Source organism: Lolium rigidum, chromosome 4, assembly GCF_022539505.1.
Source record: "Lolium rigidum isolate FL_2022 chromosome 4, APGP_CSIRO_Lrig_0.1, whole genome shotgun sequence".
Lineage (NCBI taxonomy): Eukaryota > Viridiplantae > Streptophyta > Magnoliopsida > Poales > Poaceae > Lolium > Lolium rigidum.
The window spans coordinates 245,611,378-245,630,209 of NC_061511.1; the positions used below are offsets into that span (position 1 = coordinate 245,611,378).

Here is an 18,832-nt window from a genome sequence, read left to right on the forward strand (position 1 = left end):
AGGTGCAACGCCAACACAACCTCCTCATTATGGCAATAAGATGTGACAACGGCTCCGAGTTCAAGAACTATACACTCAATGATTTTCTTAGTGAAGAGGGGATTCGTCATCAATATTCCGCTGGTTACACCCCTCAACAAAATGGTGTTGCGGAGAGAAAAAACCGGACTCTTATGGATATGGCAAGATCTATGATGGCGGAGTATAAATCCCGCTATAACTTTTGGGCCGAAGCCATCTCCACCGCTTGTCACTCCTCTAACCGGCTCTATCTCCGCAAGGGCTTGAACAAGACTCCATATGAAATACTCACCAGGAACAAGCCTAATATCTCATACTTAAAGGTGTTCGGGTGTAAGTGTTTCTACAAAATCAAAGGAGTTCGTTTATCTAAATTTGCTCCTAAAGCTTTGGAGGGTATATTTGTTGGTTACGGTGCCGAATCTCACACTTATAGAGTCTTTGATATAGCCTCCGGGATTATCATCGAATCTTGTAGTGTGAGGTTCGAAGAAAATGATGGCTCCCAAGTGGGGCAAGTTGATGTATGTGCAGGTGATGAAATACCTCAAGATGCCATAGTAAGAATGGGTGTGGGATTTTTCCGCCCCATTGAGGGACACGGTGTGGCGTCTCGGGAAGAACTATGCTCTACCACGGTGGAGCCCTCATCCTCTCAACACCAACAAACCCCATCTCTTGAAGCAAATAATGCACCAACCCAAGAACAAGAACAAAACCCTCCCTCTTGTGTGCAAGATCAAGGACAAGATCAAGGACAAGATCAAGAACAAGATCAACCACGGATTCATGATGGATCCGATGATTATCCTTTCAACATTCTCCTCTCACCGGATAATGTCCAAGATCAAGCACATGAGGATGAGCAACCTCAAGAAATTGAGGAAGCTCAAGTTGAAGGTCAAGACGGGGACCCAAATGATCAAGTTGATCAAGTGACACCTCCAAGGCCAAGAAGAACCAAGGAGGAGATCGAGGCCCGTCGTTTAGCAAGAAGAGATAGGACCCTTGAAATTCGTGGACACACACATGACAAGGTCCTTGGTGATGTTCGAGCAAAGGTCTCCACAAGAAGGCAATTGGCTAACTTTAGCAATCATCATGCTTATATCTCCGCAGTGGAACCCAAGAAAGTGTTTGAAGCCCTTGAAGATTCGGATTGGGTGGAAGCTATGCACGAGGAACTCAACAACTTCAAGCGCAACAAAGTGTGGACCTTAGTAAAGAAGCCAAAGGAGTGCCGCAATGTTATGGGCACTAAATGGATATTCAAGAACAAGCAAGATGAGTTTGGAAATATTGTGAGGAACAAGGCAAGATTGGTGGCTCAAGGTTTCTCTCAAGTTGAAGGAATTGACTTTGGAGAGACCTATGCTCCCGTGGCTCGCCTTGAGTCCATCCGTATCCTTCTTGCTTATGCATCGCATCATAACTTTAAGTTACAACAAATGGATGTGAAAAGTGCATTTCTTAATGGTCCTTTGCATGAATAGGTTTATGTTAAGCAACCCCCGGGATTTGAGGATCTCAACTTTCCTAACCATGTCTACAAGCTTGATAAAGCACTTTATGGTCTCAAACAAGCTCCTAGAGCTTGGTACGAGCACCTTAAAGAATTGTTGGTAGACCGTGGGTTTGATGTTGGGCTAATCGATCCCACTCTTTTTACTAAGAGGGTCAATGGGGAGCTTTTCGTTTGCCAATTATATGTTGATGATATTATCTTTGGCTCTACTAACAAAGCTTTTAATGATGAATTCTCAAAGCTTATGACCTATAGGTTTGAGATGTCTATGATGGGAGAGATGAAGTTCTTCCTTGGTTTTGAGATCAAGCAATTGAGGGAAGGAATCTTCATCAATCAAGCGAAATATCTCCAAGACATGCTCAAGAGGTTCAATATGACCGAGATGAAGGGTGTGGCCACTCCTATGGTCACCAAATGTCATCTTGCACTAGATCCCAATGGTAACGAGGTGGATCAAAAGGTATATCGCTCCATGATTGGATCCTTGCTTTACCTTTGTGCATCTAGACCGGACATAGTGTTGAGTGTTGGTGTGTGTGCAAGGTATCAAGCTTCTCCTAAGGAGAGCCACATGATGGCTCTCAAAATAATCTTTCGATACTTGGTTGATACCCCAAGATATGGTATTTGGTACCCCAAAGGCTCAAGTTTTATTCTCAATGGATATACCGATGCGGATTGGGCGGGTGACAAGGATGATAGGAAATCAACTTCCGGGGCTTGCCAATTCCTTGGTAGGTCCTTGGTGTGTTGGTCTTCTAAGAAGCAAAATTGCATATCTCTCTCCACCGCCGAAGCCGAATATGTTGCCGCCGCAAGTGGATGCACTCAATTGTTATGGATGAGGCAAACTTTAAAGGAATACGGTGTCATTTGTGACAAAGTGCCTCTATTATGTGACAATGAAAGTGCCATCAAGATTGCCTATAATCCGGTGCAACATTCAAGAACGAAGCATATTGAGATCCGGAATCATTTCATTAGGGATCATGTTGCCCGTGGTGATATTGAGCTTATCTATGTTCCTACCAAAGATCAACTTGCCGATATATTCACGAAGCCTCTTGATGAAGCAAGATTCACTTATTTGAGGAATGAGCTAAATATCATTGATTCAATGAGTATAGCTTGACCATCTTGCAAACACACCTTTGTCTCAAAACTTTATTTGGTTTAGATGTGGGCATGGAAATAGGGGAGTGCGGTTTAAATTATTGAGCTATCCCTCCCCCCATAATGCCAACATTAAAGATATCATTCTCGTTATATCATATGTTGATATGTGAGCTTCAATGATGAGTATTGGTTTGGACCCAAGATATATCTTCGCGGTGCCATACCATAACACTCATATATGGTGGCCTAGGCCACCACACTCTTCTTTGGGAAGAGTTGGAGTTATTTGGATCTTCATTGGTTTTTATTGACATCTCCTTGTTTATGGGAAATCACTCACTTTTGGCCTTCATTTGCATTATTTGCAAAAATGAGTGATCATGTACCATCTCACAGTTTGGCGCATCTGTCCTAAGTCTATCTCATCTAAGCCATACTCTCTTCCCTCTCCAAATGCATCAATTTCCTGTCAAAATCTGTTCCTGGCTCATTTTTTTTTTGTTTCACCAGAAGTTCCGGTCGTCTCGACCGGTACTTCCGGCTGGAAGCTTTTGCTCGATGTCCGCCACACTGCCGGTGTCCGCGGTTTCGAGGGACCGGAAGTTCCGGCTCCAACGAGCGGAACTTCCGCCCTTACGATCCCACTCTATACCTGGTCGGGAACGGGGGAGACAGAAACTGCCTCCTCACTTTCCCCATCCAAGATCTGTTCAAGCCTTCTCTCTCCCCGTGGCGGCTGCTCCTCCCTCCGACCGGATCTCCCTCCTCCGGCGACCTCCGCCGGATCGGCTCCGTGGATTGGCATCCCCTCCCTCTTCTCCTCCATGGCTCCCCCGGTTTGTGCCCTCTCCCTCTCTATGTGTGGGTAGACCTCACTAGATGAACTATAGGGCATACTCTAGGCAAAGCTATGGTAGAACATCTCTAGATGCCTTTCCTTGACTAGATCTTGCATAGGATGTTGTGGTAATGCGGTTAGACGAACCATTGCCACAGATGTAGTGAGAAACTGTGTTGTTTTTCGAACAGCCGGATGTTCCGGCTCTAAAGGCCGGAACTTCCGCCCCGGGCGGAACTTTCGCCGGTTCTCACCGGAACTTCCGGCCTGGCAAGTTTTTCTGCTATTACTCAATATCATGTGCAGGCTCTGGTTCTTGGCTTCCTTGCTAGTGTGTACTCATCTATCATTCCTATCCTGCTGATTCCATCCCAGGTACTTCCAAGAAGAGGAACAAAGGTCCGGTGGACGAGATTGAGGAAGAACTTGAGCAAACTAGACCATCCAAGCTCACCACTCGTCAGCAAGTCGCTCGGAGGCATAAGTCACCCGCCGTTCGAGGCAAGAATGTCCATGTATCCATGAAGAACTTGCGGTATCTTGAGTACAAGGAGCTCAGTGACATGAACCCTTACCTCACCCCTCGGAACAATAGGGTTGGGGATAAGTCTGTTCCACAACAAGACTCAAGAGGAGATTTTCTATGAGGTGTATGTGCCATTCAAGAAGGGGTAGCCCCTCAACATGCTATTGACACCGGCAAGATGGCCGCTTCTAGGTACTTTGAAGAAGCCTATGCTATGTGTGGAGAGTTTGGGCTCTATCCCATTATGGAGCTCAACAAGGATTATGATATCGGGTTGATCCACCAATTCTATGCCACCGTCCACTTTGATTCAGATGCAGCAAAAACTTTCAGGTGGATGTCTCATGAAAGGCTCCTTGAGTCTAACTTGGCAAAGTTTGGAAGTGCCCTTGGATACCCTCGCCTCCCGGGCGTAGATGCAAATGGTTGGAGGTGCCATGATAGCTCATTTTCTCAACCAAGGGAAGTCTTGGAGAACCTCTACATCAAAGGTTGGGGTGTCCCGGCAAGAGTGCGGATCTTCTCCCTACTTGGGACATTATGCTTAGGGTCTACCGGGAAACCATTGGACCAAAGGGTGGCAACCTTGATGAGTTGCGTTTATATGAAGTCGATCTTATGGCAAACTCCTTTGCTAAGAGGGGCACCGGTGAGAAGCTTGATGTGATGGACTACATCTACAATGATATGTGGTCATGTGTGATGGAGAAGAAGCTTCCCTCATATGCCCCATACATTATGAAGCTCATTGACGACACTTGGGTTGATACTTGTCAGACTTCTCTCCTTCACTCCATTCCTCTCAATGTTACATCCCATGAAGTGAAGGTTTTGAGGACCAAGCGCCACAACGCCCCCATAGAAGATGTTGCCCCCATGGATGAGAAGCCACCTAGCTGGGCTTCTAAGCTTGCTCGCCGCATGAGACAGATTTTTTGCCTCACCTCTGCAGTCAATCACCGTCAGTATCAGCAGCATGCAGAAGCCAAGAAGTCTCGCGTTCGTCAGAAGAGCATCATGAGGGCTCTTAGTGTGGACGTGTCTCCTCCAGGATCCGAGGAGAACATCACTCCGAAGGCTGAGTGGGTCTCTCAGCACGGCATGCCTCTTCCTCCAGATGGCCTCGAGATCGAGTCTCCGCCTCACACTCCTCCCTACCCCGGCGCTCCATCGAACCTCCCTCCCGGCTGGGCTAACACCGACCCTTGGGACGGGTAGTTTCTCCTATCCCTTTTTGGTGCCTTGGTGCCAAAGGGGGAGAGTGAGAACCTTACTAGGTTGCTCTCCGTTGGGTATTTGCATTGGGGAGTCACAAGCTCGTGTTGGCTTTGATTTTTATCGCTTGTGACTCTATTTATCCTTGTGGTGTCGAACTATGTTCTTAGTTTATTTGGCTTGTAAACTCTATCTATGTGTTTGGAACCTTATCTATGTGGATGGTAAACTCCGTATGTGAGTCTTCCATGGTTATCTGTGTGTGCATGATATTTTTTATCCATATGCTTATCTCTATGTTATATTGCTAACCCATGGAAGACGGATGCAAGATTTAGGGGGAGCTTCGTTTGTACCAATGCTCATATCTAGGGGGAGCTCCTCTATATCTTCCACATTGTTGGTTGACATTATTCATTCCTTGCAAATACTTGTGTTGTCATCAAACACCAAAAAGGGGGAGATTGAAAGAACATTTCCCGCCCTTTTGGGTTTTGTGTGTTTGATGTCAACACTAGTTATATTTTTATGTGTGTTGATGTAGACAGGTACAGGTTTTCGAGAAATATACTTGATCGGTGAAATGGTATGGTCTGTTCGAAGTTCGAAGGTATTTTTATTACTCGGCGGAAGTTCCGGCCCCGACAGGCGGAAGTTCCGCCCGGATGCTTCCGGCGAAGCCCTTCGACGCAGTTCTATTCACAGTTTTTATTCTCTGGCCGGAAGTTCCGGTGATGCTGGCCGGAAGTTCCGGTCAAGCGGAACTTCCGCCCATCTTCCGGACAAGTTCCAAAAGTCAGCGATTTGTGGCTCAGTATGTCCAGTATGCTTTTTCTCGGATTTTCGGAACTTAGCCGGAACTTGGCCGAACTTCCGGCCACCGGAAGTTCCGCCCAAGTTCCGCCCCTATCTTTTCTCGACGGAGTTGCTCGACGAAGAATCTTCTCGGCGGAAGTTCCGGCCCTCCCGGCCGGTACTTCCGGTGCCAGCCGTGAACTTCCGGCCCTCCTGGCCGAACTTCCGGTGTTACGAGAAATGGTCCAAACGGTCGGATCCGAGAGCTCCAATCATATAAATAGCTCTCTTCTCCAAAGGGACAAGTTGCTCAATCATTGCACAAGAAATCTGCCAAGCTTCACCTCCATTAGAGCCACCTCAAGAACACAAGATTTGCAAGATCTCCTTCCTCCCCCAACCAAAGCTCTTGATCTTTGGAGATTTGAAGAAGAAGCCACCGATCTACATCCTCACCGAAGCGTTCTTCATTTCCCCCTCATTTGTTTGAGGGATCTCATGCTAGTGTTCCTATTTGGTTCCCTAGTTGATTTGTGTTGATGTGTTGTTGTTGATTGTTGTATTGTTACAGCATTTGGGAGCCTCCAATTCGGTTGTGGATGTGTGCCCCAAGAACCTTGTAAAGGCCCGGTTTCCGCCTCGAGGAAATCCCTTAGTGGAAGTGGGCTAGGCCTTCGTGGCGTTGCTCACGGGAGATCCGAGTGCGTCTTCGTGATCGTTGGTCCGGATTTCGTAGCGACCACACTCCTCCGAACATAGACGTACCTTCTTGCAAAGGAAGGGAACTACGGGAATCATCTCCGTGTCATCGTGTGCTCCACTCTCGGCTACCTCTATCCTATTCTATCTCCTATATATTGTGTAGCTATATCTTGCTTAGTGATAACCTTGTCATATAGGTAAATTCACTTAGTTGCATATCTAGAGAATTTACCTTTGTGTCAAGCCTAAATTGAAAAAGAACTAAAAATTGGTTAGCACCTATTCACCCTCCTCTAGGTGCGGCATACGATCCTTTCACGCGCCCGCGGGGAGGGCAGGGAGCGGGGCACGGACTCGCTTTTGCCTGCGCACGCGACTCGCCGGCCTCGCCCGCCACGCCGTCCGACCGCGCCGCTGCACTCGCTCGCGGAGCAGGGGCTCGCGCGGGGCTCGCCGTCTCCGGCCGCGCCGCGCCCACGCCCGCCTCGCACCTGTGCAGCGCCGGCCGCGCCGCGCCCACACCCACGCCAGCCTCGCACCTGCGCAGCGCCGACACTCTACCTCTGTTTGTTCTAGTTTTGGGTTTGGGTCCTATGTAGCGTTGGGGATTAAAAATGTAGCCGGATGTGTGTGGGTGTCCGGGTGACATCCGCGTGTCCGCGTGGCGACCAAAACGACCCGCAACGGATGTCCGTTTGGATCAGTGCGTTGGAGATGCCCTAAGCAACTGTCATATCTTGTGACACACCGTCCGGCCGCCTAGTATCCGTAAACGTAGCACTGCCTCCGTTTGAGAGCCATCAATTTGACATCTTACACAACTGTAAAAAAAAGATCGTGTATGGTGCTCACGTGGCTCGGTCGGCCGAATCAACGGCCACAGCTGGTCACACTTGGGCCAGGTCGGCCGGCCACACCCGTCCGACCGTTCGTCACAGATGGACAGCACAGCAGTCCACGTAATTTCGTGCAGAAGGGTAGTTCCGTCATTCACACCCCCACCGATAAATCAGGTTCCCATCGGACAATATCTTTCGGGAGACGAGCCGAGCCCGGAGAACACAACAAGCGCGTGAGAAATAAGCGGTCCTTGTCCTTGCCGAGGAGAGAGAGAGAGACATGGCGTCGGCAGCAGCAGCGGCGACGCCGGCGACGGCGGCAGCGGCGGCGACGGATGTTTTGGGGGAGGTGATCGCGATCCACAGCCTCGAGGCGTGGACCATCCAGATCGAGGAGGCCAACGCCGCCAAGAGGCTGGTACGAATCTCCCGATTCCTCTCCCCTGCGACTCCTCCCTTCTCTAGGATCCTTGCGTAGGGCTTAGGCGCATGGTGTTTCAGGTTCTGCTCGAGCGTGCGTGTTTCGTTGTTCATCCAAGCGTGAACCCTAGGTTGTTGGGCGAATTTGAGCTGTTTCGTGCTACTATGTGTTTTGTGGGCAACTGAGGACGAGTTCATGGTGAATCAAGTTGGCCTACCTGCGATTATGTTTTGTGATTCGGAGAGCGTAGTACGGTTTCTTTGATCCCCTTCTTGGCGGTGCTGGGATCTATTTTCTGACCACAGTTGATAATCGGGCTAATAATCGGGCCTTGTTAAGCCAACTAGTACTGTAGTAGTTTTTGGGGATCTAACTTCTCCAGCAGGTACCCAAGGCTGTAACAGTGCTGTACTTTTCTAGACTTCCTTATCTGGCCTTGTTAGTTACAGTTCAAGTAGGTTGAAAACTATCCTGAGTTCAAGTAGGTTGAAAACTATCCTCTGCTATTTGGTCGTGATGCAAATTTTGCACCGGTTTTCTATATGTAGACATGTTTATTCAAGTTTGTATGATAAGAATGATGATGCTAATTTTTTTCATAGATGGTAATTAACTCAACCCATCCCATGGTATTTTCTATGGCAGATTACTTTGTAGTTTATAATGTGTATTTCTGGCTTACCTTGGCTGAAATTTCCACCTGAAGTTCAGAGATGAATGATCACATCGGTTTGATGTGATTTTTCTTTGCGGAAGTTATAGTAACTTTGGTCTGGATGCTCTGTTGGCTTTTACGCAGTTGAATTGTCAGCAGTTTCATCAACCCATGAACGCATTTTTGTTGTCTAGTTCATACTAACCTTGTTTTTCCTCCTAACAGGTGGTGATTGACTTCACGGCATCATGGTGCCCGCCATGCCGCATCATCGCTCCAATTTTCGCTGATCTTGCCAGGAAGTTTCCGCATGTTGCTTTTCTGAAGGTTGATGTTGATGAACTGAAGGTAAAGTCTTGTGATGCTGTTTATAGAGTACCGTTGTGCAAAATTTTGAGTTGTTTTCCTAACAAAGATATGTTTATGTGACAAACAGCCAATTGCTGAACAGTTCAGTGTTGAGGCCATGCCGACATTCCTGTTTATGAAGGAAGGAGATGTTAAGGACAGGGTTGTTGGAGCTGCCAAGGATGAACTGACGGCCAAGCTCGGGCTACACGCAACCGCATGCGCGTAATTACGTAGTCGAATACTATTCGCCTAAATAAAGTGGTGTGTCACCTCTGAAAGATGTAGTTCCTCCGTACTGGTACCTTATATGTTTGTGTTAACTGCTTTCTACTGCTTAGTTTGAGGATAATCCCTTTCTTGATCCAAGCTAGTTCTTTTGCATATGATCGGCTTATTTCACATGAGAATGAGCGAATTCCCTCGTCCGCGTTCGACCGCTCAAGCAATCGTTTTCCTTCAGCGCGGTAGCGCTCGCGAAGCGACTCTATTCCCTTTCTTTTGTCGTTTTCTGTCGTGAAAAGTTCCCCTGTGCCGCCGGCTGCGGGCTCTCTCGCGCGTCCCACTCCGCCAAGCCATCTGCCGCCGCGACGACGCACTCCTCCTCGGCGACGTCTCCCTTCCAGCGTCCTCCTCCTCCTCAGTACCCCCAAGGCGGGGCCGTCCAGAACCAGGAGCGGAGGTCTAGCTGCTGCCCCGGCGACCCCTCCGCCGCGGTGTCCTTCCCGGCCTTCCGATGACCACCTCCCTCCGCCCCGAGGCCGTCCAGGATCAGGAGGAGGAGCGGACCTAGCTGCAGCCCCGTCGACCTCTCCTCCCCGGCCTTCCCTGCCTCTCGACGAACTCCCCAGCGCCGATCCGTTCTTCCGATCTCCCCCAGACCCTCGCATCAAATCCAGCGTTGCCTCTTCAAACCGCCGAGCCCACGACGTAGCCGATCTCGATCTGCCTCTATGGCTCCGGCGGCAGCCGGAGAGGTGGCCCCGCTCCTTCCCAATCTCGCTCCTGAAGTGCAGAAGTGGCGCTCACCTGCTCCTCATCTGCCCCGCCTGGCCTTTTCTTATTCCCTTTGTTTTGTTTGGTGAGCGACGCTGCCGGCCTGGCCATTTCATTTCAATTCCCTTTGTTTTGGAGATCGAAAGCTTGAGCCCCGCCCGGCATTTCTTTTTCAGTTCTCTTTTTTCTACAATTCTCTTTATACAATTCCCTTTCATGTAATAATTCTACATATTCATTCTTTTGATTTTTTATAAAAACTCATATTATATACACTATAATATTTTTTAATTCCCTTTTTCGGGTCAGTGAGTTTTATGGGGGAAATAACGGGTGGGAAAACCACTTGCAACTCAAATAAACTACCACTTGCAACTTAAATAAACTGCTACTTTTCACTTAAACTAAGTACCATTTTTATCAATGTTGTTAACTTTTCAAATAAAATTAGCTTTTTTGGGTCGATAATTTTTCATATTTACTGTTGATAAATAACTGGTGGATGGGTTGATAAATTGTGATCTAAAAATGTTTCAAAAATATTCTAAATAAAATTAGCTTTTAGGATCGATAACTATTCACATTTACCATTGATAAATAACGGGCGGATGTGTTGATAAATTGTGAGCTAAAATGTCTCTAAAATATTCTAAATTAAACTAAATTTTCGGGTTGATAACTCTTCACATTTACCATTGCTAAATAACGAACAGAGGGATTGATAAATTTAGGAGTTCAAAATGTTGCCAAAATTATTCTAAATAAAATTAGTTTTTCAGGTTGATAACTTTTCACATTTACCGTTGATAAATAATGGGCAGAGCGGTTGATAAATTGTGAGCTAAAAATGTTCCCATAATATTCTAAATTAAATTATTTTTTCGGTCGATAACTGTTCACATTTACCATTGATAAATAATGGGCAGAGCGGTTGATAAATTGTGAGCTAAAAATATCCCCAGAATATTCTAAATAAAATTAGCTTCTTGGGATCGATAGTTTTTCAAATTTACCATTAATAAATAACGGTGAAGGGGTTGATAAATTGTGAGCTAAAATGTTTCTAAAATATTTTAAATAAAATTAACTTTTCGGGTTGATAACTCTTCACATTTACCATTGCTAAATAACGATCAGAGGGGTTGATAATTATGAGCTAAAAATATGTCCAAAATTATTCGAAATAAAGTTAGTTTTTCAGGTCGATAACCGTTGACATTTAACCCTGATAAATAATAGGCGGAGCGGTTGATAAATTGTGACCTAAAAATATTTCTATAATATTCTAAATTTAATTAGTTTTCGATCGATAAGTTTTTACATTTTACTAGTTGATATTGGTTGTGACGGACTCACGGTTCACTAGTTTCATTTTGCTGTTTTTTTTTGTTTTGTTTTCAGATCATTGCTGGATCATTACAGTATGGAAAGTTCACGGTTTTTCCTTTGACCATCTAAACGGTAGTGTACACAGTCTCTGCATCTCTTGTTTCTAACACCAAATGTACTTTGATCAGCTGGTGCGCAGGGTAGTCAGGTGTAGGAGTTCGCGGTTTCGATGCCCGGCTTCTGCATTTTTTCTTTGCACGCGGAAATGGGCCGGTAGGGCGGGAGCGGGACAGACAGAAATGGAAGTGCCGCGCGCGAGCCGGGGGGACAAATACGGTAAGTCTGTGTCGGAAATCGACCGCTCGCGCGCGCGACCGCAAGCTAGGGTCGCCCCGTACAAGCCGTACCAGCCGAATTCCCTTTCTGGCAATCGACCGCCGGAGCGGTTAGTTTTTCAACCGCGAAACCGGCCCGCGCCCAAGTTTTGTCGTATTCAAGTTGTATTCGACCTGCTCTCGCTTCGCGCCCGGGCGGAAAAAATGACTTGCTCCCGCAGAGATTCGAACCAGCAACCTCTCGCCCCCTGCGCGCGCCTGACTGGCCAACCATTTGGGCTACTAGTTATTCGTGTTATGAACTTAGACGGATTGTTTTTCTACTATCGAATGTACATGTTAGAAACGTTAAAATATGAACTCTTTTTTTCGCGAATTCCCTTTTTTGATTTTTTTTCATTTGTATCAGTTATTTTCGATTGCTTAAATTTATCCTAGCTATGCAAAAAAAATCCCTTTGTACAATTCCCTTTTCAATTTCCTTTTTTACAATTCCCTTTTTTATTACTATGTAAGCTGATTCATGTTTCTTTTAACCGACTATTATAATTCTCTTTTTCGGGCTTGTGGTTTTTAGGGGGGAAATATCGGGTGGGAGATTCACTTGCAACTCAAATGAACTACCACTTGCTACTCAAATTAAGTACCGTTTTTAAGTTGTAAGGTAAAAAAAGTTGCTAAAATATTCTAAATGAATTATTCTAAATGATTTTTTTAGGGTTGATAGTTTTTATTTTTACCATTGATAAATAACGGGTCACCGGGTTGATAGCTTGCAAACTAAAAAAAGAGTCATTAAAATATTCTAAAATGAAATACTTTTTAGGGTTGGTAGTCATTCATATTTACCGGTGATAACGGGGCACCAAATTAATAGCTTGTAAATTAAAAATAATCGCTAACTATTCTAAATAAAATACTTTTTAGGGTTGATAGTTTTTCACATTTACCATTGATAATTATTCACATTTAATATTGATAAATAACGAGAAAATGGGTTGATAATTTGTAAGATAAATAGTCGCTAAAATATTCTAAATAAAATTAGTTTTTTGAGATGATAACTTTTCACATTTACCGTTGATAAATAACGAGAAAAGGGGTTGATAAATTGTAAGATAAATAGTCGCTAAAATATTCTAAATGAAATTAGTTTTTTGGGATGATAACTTTTCACATTTACCGTTCATAAATAACAAGAAAAGGGGTTGATAAATTGTAAGATAAATAGTCGCTAAAATATTTCTAAATGAAATTAGTTTTTTGGGACGATAACTTTTCACATTTACCGTTCATAAATAATGGTAGAGGGGTTGATAAATTGTGAGCTAAAAATATTCCCAAAATGTTATATATGAAATTAGTTTTCCGGGTCGATAACTTTTTCACATTTACCGTTGATAAATAATGGGACAATGGTTCATAAATTGTAAGCTAAAAAATCGCTAAAAAAATTTCTAAGTGAAATTAGGTGTTCGTGTCGATAACTTTTCACAATTACTGTTGATAAATAACGGGACAAATGGTTGATAAATTGTAAGCTAAAAAGTCGCTAAAATATTCTAAGTGAAATCAGGTTTACCTGTCGATAATTTTTCACATTTACCGTTGACAAATAACGGGACGAGGGGTTGATAAATTGTAAGCTAAAAAAGTTAATAAAATATTTCTAAATGAAATTGGCTTTTTAGGTCGTAAGTTTTTACATTTACCATTGATAAATAATGAGTAGAGCGGTTGATAATTTGTGAGTTAAATTGGAGTTATTTTTCAGTTTCATAATTAGGAGAGATTGTGGCCTCGCAGTCACTATTTAATTCGGTTTTTTCCAGTTTTTCTACTTTAGAACACGTTTACCATTTTTTATCTTTTTACCGTGTTATTTGTATACTACAAAATCCTACGCGCCCGCTTTTTGGCACGAACCAACGGTAGCCCAGTTGGTCTGCGCGGTGGTGAAGCTGCAGGTTGTGGGATCGATTCCCGCTGCCGCGCCTTTATTTTTCGAGCGCGCTCGCTTAAGGACGAAAATGTTCGGGAATGTCGGAAATCGACCGCTACGCTCAAAGAGAGCGGTCGTTCGCTAGCTAGGGTCGCCCGAGAATGAGATGCTTAAATGGTGGTGAATCATGCCTGTTTCTTTGGTAATTGTCGAAGTTCCTAATTGGCTTTTGCATATACGGGGTGATTGGCGAGAAGGGCGTGCTTAGCTAAATCCTGACATCTCAAGCCAGCGCATTTCGGTTTCGATCTTGAGCTTCGAGCTCTGCAAGCTTACAAAATTGTGGCTAGCTTAACTTTCCGGTGCTTATTTAGGGCCACATTGATGAGGAACTATGCAAGATCCAAATCTTAGGAATTGTCAGGATTTAGCTTTTGGAATCGGAACAGCTACTTGCTCCTTACGGATCGACGCAAAAGACGTCAAAAAATGCGTCTGCACTCAAACCTCACGGCCCGGCGCATAGTGACTATCATGTCCGCCAGACGCAAACACGGTTCAAATATGCTCCGCGAGTGCATGTACCCATACACCGCGAGGCCAACGGGCATGGCAGGGACCCTGATGCTTCGCCTTCAACGCGGGCGGCACTTCGTAGCTTTTCTGTGCCACGTTAATGGCGCGCCTCGCCTTCCGCGCCTACGCTGGTGAGCGGCATCGCAGCGGCTTCAACGACGACGACGACGCCTACGACGACGAGGATGACTACATCGAGGCGCTCGCGTACCATAGCGAGGAGGTGAAGGACGACAGCGATGACTACGTCGCGGCCGTCTTCCAAGAATGGCAGCAGGTCATGGCGGAGGGCCGCAATTTCGAGTTCCCAGAGAATGACGGACGACAAGATGGCGAAGCTCGGCGTCCTCGTCTCCGAGAACGACGCGCCCGTGCGGCCCGCCGGCCGCCCGCTACGCCACCGGCGCCATGCCGCCGGGCCTGTCGGCGGATGAAGCCCTTCGACATGCGCTACTGGACTCGGCGGCGCCTCCTCCACCGCCGCCACAGCCTTATCCCTGGGCGCCTCCTCCACCGCCGCCACAGCCGTACCCTGGGCGCCTCCACCGCCGCCACAGCCGCAGCCTCCTCCACCTCCAGCACCGGCGGCGCGCCCGGCGTACCCTCCCCCGGTTGGCTACTGGCCGTGGGTGATACCGGAGCTCATCGTGCTCGACAGCGACGAGGAGCAGCTGTAGGCGTTAGGGTTTTTTTCATGTTTTAACTATGTAAATTATGTTTCATGTTTTAAAAAAATGATTCGGCCAAAAAATACGTCGTGCCGCTGGAGCCACCCCGACGCGGTCGATTTCGATCATTTCGGCCGATACAAGCGGACACGCGGACGCTAAAATGCGTTCGCGCCGCGCTGGAGATGCCCTTAGCATCCGATTTCTGTCGGCCGTTGGATCTCTCCATCGAATTAAAAAAGACATTCTCATGCATGGCCTGCCGGAAACGGCTGATTCGGGGCAGGCGTGGACCGGGCGACCAATACGCTGGCGAGTCCACGGCCCTACTGATTGAGGTCCATCTATCCATCCCTGTTGCTGCTTCTTCTCTACCATCTCAACCCCCTTCTTTCGAAAAGAGGGATCTGGATCTAGAGGACGATAACTCTGGATTTTCCAACGGTCCATCACTTCAGGTGGATCTAAAGCAGGCCTCCAAGAGGAGCACCGACGGCGCCACGGCTGCATGTCGAATGCTTCTGCTTCTGAAGTAATGAATGGCCGCAATAGAATGGATGACGGCGTGACTCCAAGCTCGTCCTTTCAAGTTAATCACTCATCCAGCTCAGGTACCGATTCTTACAGTATTATCATTTTACTTTGAAAATGATTTGAAATGAAAACCTGTTGTTATGGCATGGATGTGCTGTTGAAGTCTCTGGCCCCATTTGTTTCATGGCTTTTTTTTTGCTACAGAAACTTCATTCATTCAGCAGCACTGCTGTTTACATGTTTCAGGTGCAGCGCAAGCATAGCTAGAGAGCCAAGGTAGATCCTTGCCCAGCCATCTCAGCCAGAGAGGAGATGGCAGGAATAATGGTGAGCGCTTCTACCGGGGTAATGAACTCTCTTCTGGGTAAGCTGGCCACCCTGATGGGGGACGAGTTCGCCAAGCTAAAGAACTTGAGGAAAGAGGTCAAGTACATCAGGGATGAGCTGAGCAGCATGAAGGATGCTCTGGAGAGCCTTGCATATGTGGACGAGCTAGATAAACAGACCGCGGGGTGGAGGGACGCAGTCAGGGAGATGTCTTATGACATCGAGGATATCATCGATGACTTCATGTGCAAAGTTGGGGAGAAAAGTAAGAAATCTGGTTTCGTCCACGACACCATTCAACGCCTCAAAACGGCGAGAGCCCGCCATCAGATTGCTGGCCAGATTGAGGGGATCAAGAAACTCGTGCGCGAAACAAGTGAACGGCGTGAAAGATATAAGCTCGATGTCCCCAGACCAAGCAATGTGGCAGTTGACCAACGAGTTGTGGCACTCTATGAAAATGCAGCTAAACTTGTTGGTATCGAGGGCCCAACCAACGAGCTTGTCGGTTGGCTAAATGGTGAGGAGAAGCAGTTGAAGGTTGTATCAATTGTTGGTTTCGGAGGTTTGGGTAAAACAACACTTGCCAATCGGGTGTACCATAAGCTGGACGGGGAATTTAAATGTGGTGCATTTGTGCCGGTGTCTCAAAAGCCAAATATGTCGAAACTTCTTCATAGTTTATTAACCCAACTTGGGTGTGGACAATCTTTTCATGACTGTGAGTTAAATGTTCTTCTCGACCAAGTCAGAGAAAATCTAAAAAACAAGAGGTACTTCTTTTTTTACTTTGTATATTGTTGTTGTTCACATCTGCTTCTGGTACTTGGATTGTCCTTAAAATATTTAATATTATGTTCTTCTATAGAGAATTAATATTTAATTTGATAAAAAATATTTTCTTCTACCTTGAACCATTTGAAATGTTTGATTTTTTTTGTTAATTCACTTCGCACTGTACTGATTTTTTTGCAGGTACTTGGTTATCATCGATGATCTATGGGATGTATCTGCATGGAATATTATTAAATGTGCTTTTCCAGAGAATAATCTTGGTAGTAGATTAATAGTAACTACAAGGATCAAGACTCTGGCTGAGGCATGCTGTTTTGGTCACCACGAGCACATTCTTGAAATGGAACCTCTTAGTGACGAAGACTCAAGGAAATTGTTCTTTGGTAGGATATTTGGCTCTGAAGAAGCTTGTTCAGGTCAACTCAGAGATGTTTCAGTTGAGATTCTCAAGAAATGTGGTGGTCTGCCACTTGCAATCATTAGCATATCCAGCCTATTAGCAAGTGAAAGTTCCAACCAAAAGGAGAGGTGGAAACATGCACATAATTCTTTGGTGTCAGTGTCGGGCACAAACCTCACCTTGGAATCAATGAGACAGGTCTTGAACCTTAGCTACAAGAATCTTCCTCACCACCTAAAGACATGCTTCTTGTATCTTGGTATGTTCCCAGAGGACTCTGAAATATATAGGCACGAGTTGGTAAGCCTATGGGTCGCTGAAGGTTTCGTTAGTAAAGCAAGTGGACAAAATCAAAAACAGACTGCGATAAGTTATTTTAATGAGCTTGTCAACATGAGCCTTATTCAGCCTGTACAAATTGACATGCATGGGTCAGTGATAACTTGCAAAGTACATGATATGTTGTTGGATCTTATCTTGTACAAGTCAGCAGAAGAGAATTTTATCACTGTATTAGACAACCCAGAGGCCATTATAGGACAGCTTCAAAAGCCCCGTCGGATGCTCTTCAACTTGGATGGTGCAACATTGCCAAGGGACGTTAGTATGTCACAAGTTCGATCGTTTGCAAACTGGAGAGGCTCCACGAATATACCTTCGTTGGCAGAATTCAAATATCTTCGAGTTTTTATTGCTGACTTCAGTTCTACTTCTCTTGATGACAAGCGGAAAATCGACCTGTCAGGATTGTGTAAATTATATCAGCTGCGGCACATACAGATTGAAGGCTGTGATAACTGCCAGCTACCAACACAGATTAGAGGGCTACAAAAGTTGGAAACATTTGATATAGATGGGTCCTATATCCCAATGGATATTTTTCACCTGCCGTGTTTGTTGTCTGTGCATCTTTTTCAACTGCCGTGTTTGTTGCCTGAGGGCATTGGTAAAATGACATCCCTACAGCGTCTGAGATGGTTTGACACGCTGCACACCTCAATCGACAATATCAAGGGACTAGGAGAGCTCACCAATCTGAGAGTTTTGTATCTCAGAACCGGTTTTTCTGAAGTTGTGGACATGGATGTTCTAAACTCTTCTTTGGGAAAACTTTGTAACCTGTACTCCCTGAACATATTTTCACCTGATTCTTGGATACCTGAGGCACTAACCTTGTCGCCTCCTCCCCCCAACCTCATGAGTCTCTCCATGATGCGTATATCCCGGGTCCCAAACTGGATTGGGGTACTCCATAACCTCCAGAGCTTGCATATCAATGTTGATAAGCTAGAGAAGGATGATGTTGGTATTCTTGCGGAGTTACCCGCCCTCATCGACCTAGAATTAACGTTCAATAGAGCCCTGGAAGAAAGAATTGTCATCTATGGGACATCATTCGCAAGCCTGAAGCGGTTTGTTGTCTACTGGATTATCATGCCACACCTGACCTTCAGAGCCGGGGCAATGCCTAAGCTCCAGAGGCTCTCTCTCCATTTGAACGCCAGGGGGTGGAAGCAGGACGAGAGCGCGACACCTACAGGTATCGAGCACTTGTTAGCACTTGAAAGAATCTCTGTGGGTATCGGGAGTGATACTGAATCTGAACAGAGAAGCGCAGAGTCTGCCATAAGGAGCGCTATCATCATGCATCCCAGACATGCTCACATTAAAATCGATATCCAATGTTACTAACAAACAGTGTGGGGGGTTTTGGTGGTAATTCTCGGTACCGGCCACATCCAGCAGCTGGTACGTTCAAATTCCACCTCCAGTCTGCTGACTCCAGTCTGTCTCTTAGTTTCCTAACTTCCAGTTTGGCTGTAGCTCGCCATAATACTGCACCTTTTTTGTTGTTGTTGTAGCAAGACTTTGGTAGATTTATCTAGATTCAAAAACTGGAGATGCTTCATTCAAATCAAAAATCCG

General features: G+C 45.8%; 2 protein-coding genes across 2 annotated transcripts; both read left to right on the forward strand.

The window, feature by feature from the left end:
• The first annotated feature begins 7,845 nt into the window (after positions 1–7,845).
• On the forward strand, positions 7,846–9,388 carry LOC124650110 (thioredoxin H-type-like). Its single transcript, XM_047189670.1, has 3 exons — positions 7,846–7,998; positions 8,882–9,004; positions 9,093–9,388. The coding sequence occupies exons 1-3, from the start codon at positions 7,861–7,863 to the stop codon at positions 9,231–9,233; spliced, it is 402 nt and encodes a 133-aa protein (XP_047045626.1). The 5' UTR covers positions 7,846–7,860; the 3' UTR covers positions 9,234–9,388.
• A 5,854-nt stretch (positions 9,389–15,242) lies between these two features.
• LOC124707434 (disease resistance protein RGA5-like) lies at positions 15,243–18,607 on the forward strand. The gene is made up of 3 exons (XM_047239088.1): positions 15,243–15,461; positions 15,631–16,484; positions 16,687–18,607. Exons 2-3 carry the CDS (start codon positions 15,697–15,699, stop codon positions 18,596–18,598), a joined length of 2,700 nt encoding a protein of 899 aa, XP_047095044.1. The 5' UTR covers positions 15,243–15,461; positions 15,631–15,696; the 3' UTR covers positions 18,599–18,607.
• The last annotated feature ends 225 nt before the right edge of the window (positions 18,608–18,832 follow it).

Coding starts and splice junctions, on each gene's coding strand:
- LOC124650110 (XM_047189670.1), top strand. CDS start 7,861: ATGGCGTCGGCAGCAGCAGCGGCGACGCCGGCGACGGCGGCAGCGGCG. Junction 7,999..8,881: donor CCAACGCCGCCAAGAGGCTG/GTACGAATCTCC, acceptor TCCTCCTAACAG/GTGGTGATTGACTTCACGGC. Junction 9,005..9,092: donor TTGATGTTGATGAACTGAAG/GTAAAGTCTTGT, acceptor TGTGACAAACAG/CCAATTGCTGAACAGTTCAG.
- LOC124707434 (XM_047239088.1), top strand. CDS start 15,697: ATGGCAGGAATAATGGTGAGCGCTTCTACCGGGGTAATGAACTCTCTT. Junction 16,485..16,686: donor GAAAATCTAAAAAACAAGAG/GTACTTCTTTTT, acceptor ATTTTTTTGCAG/GTACTTGGTTATCATCGATG.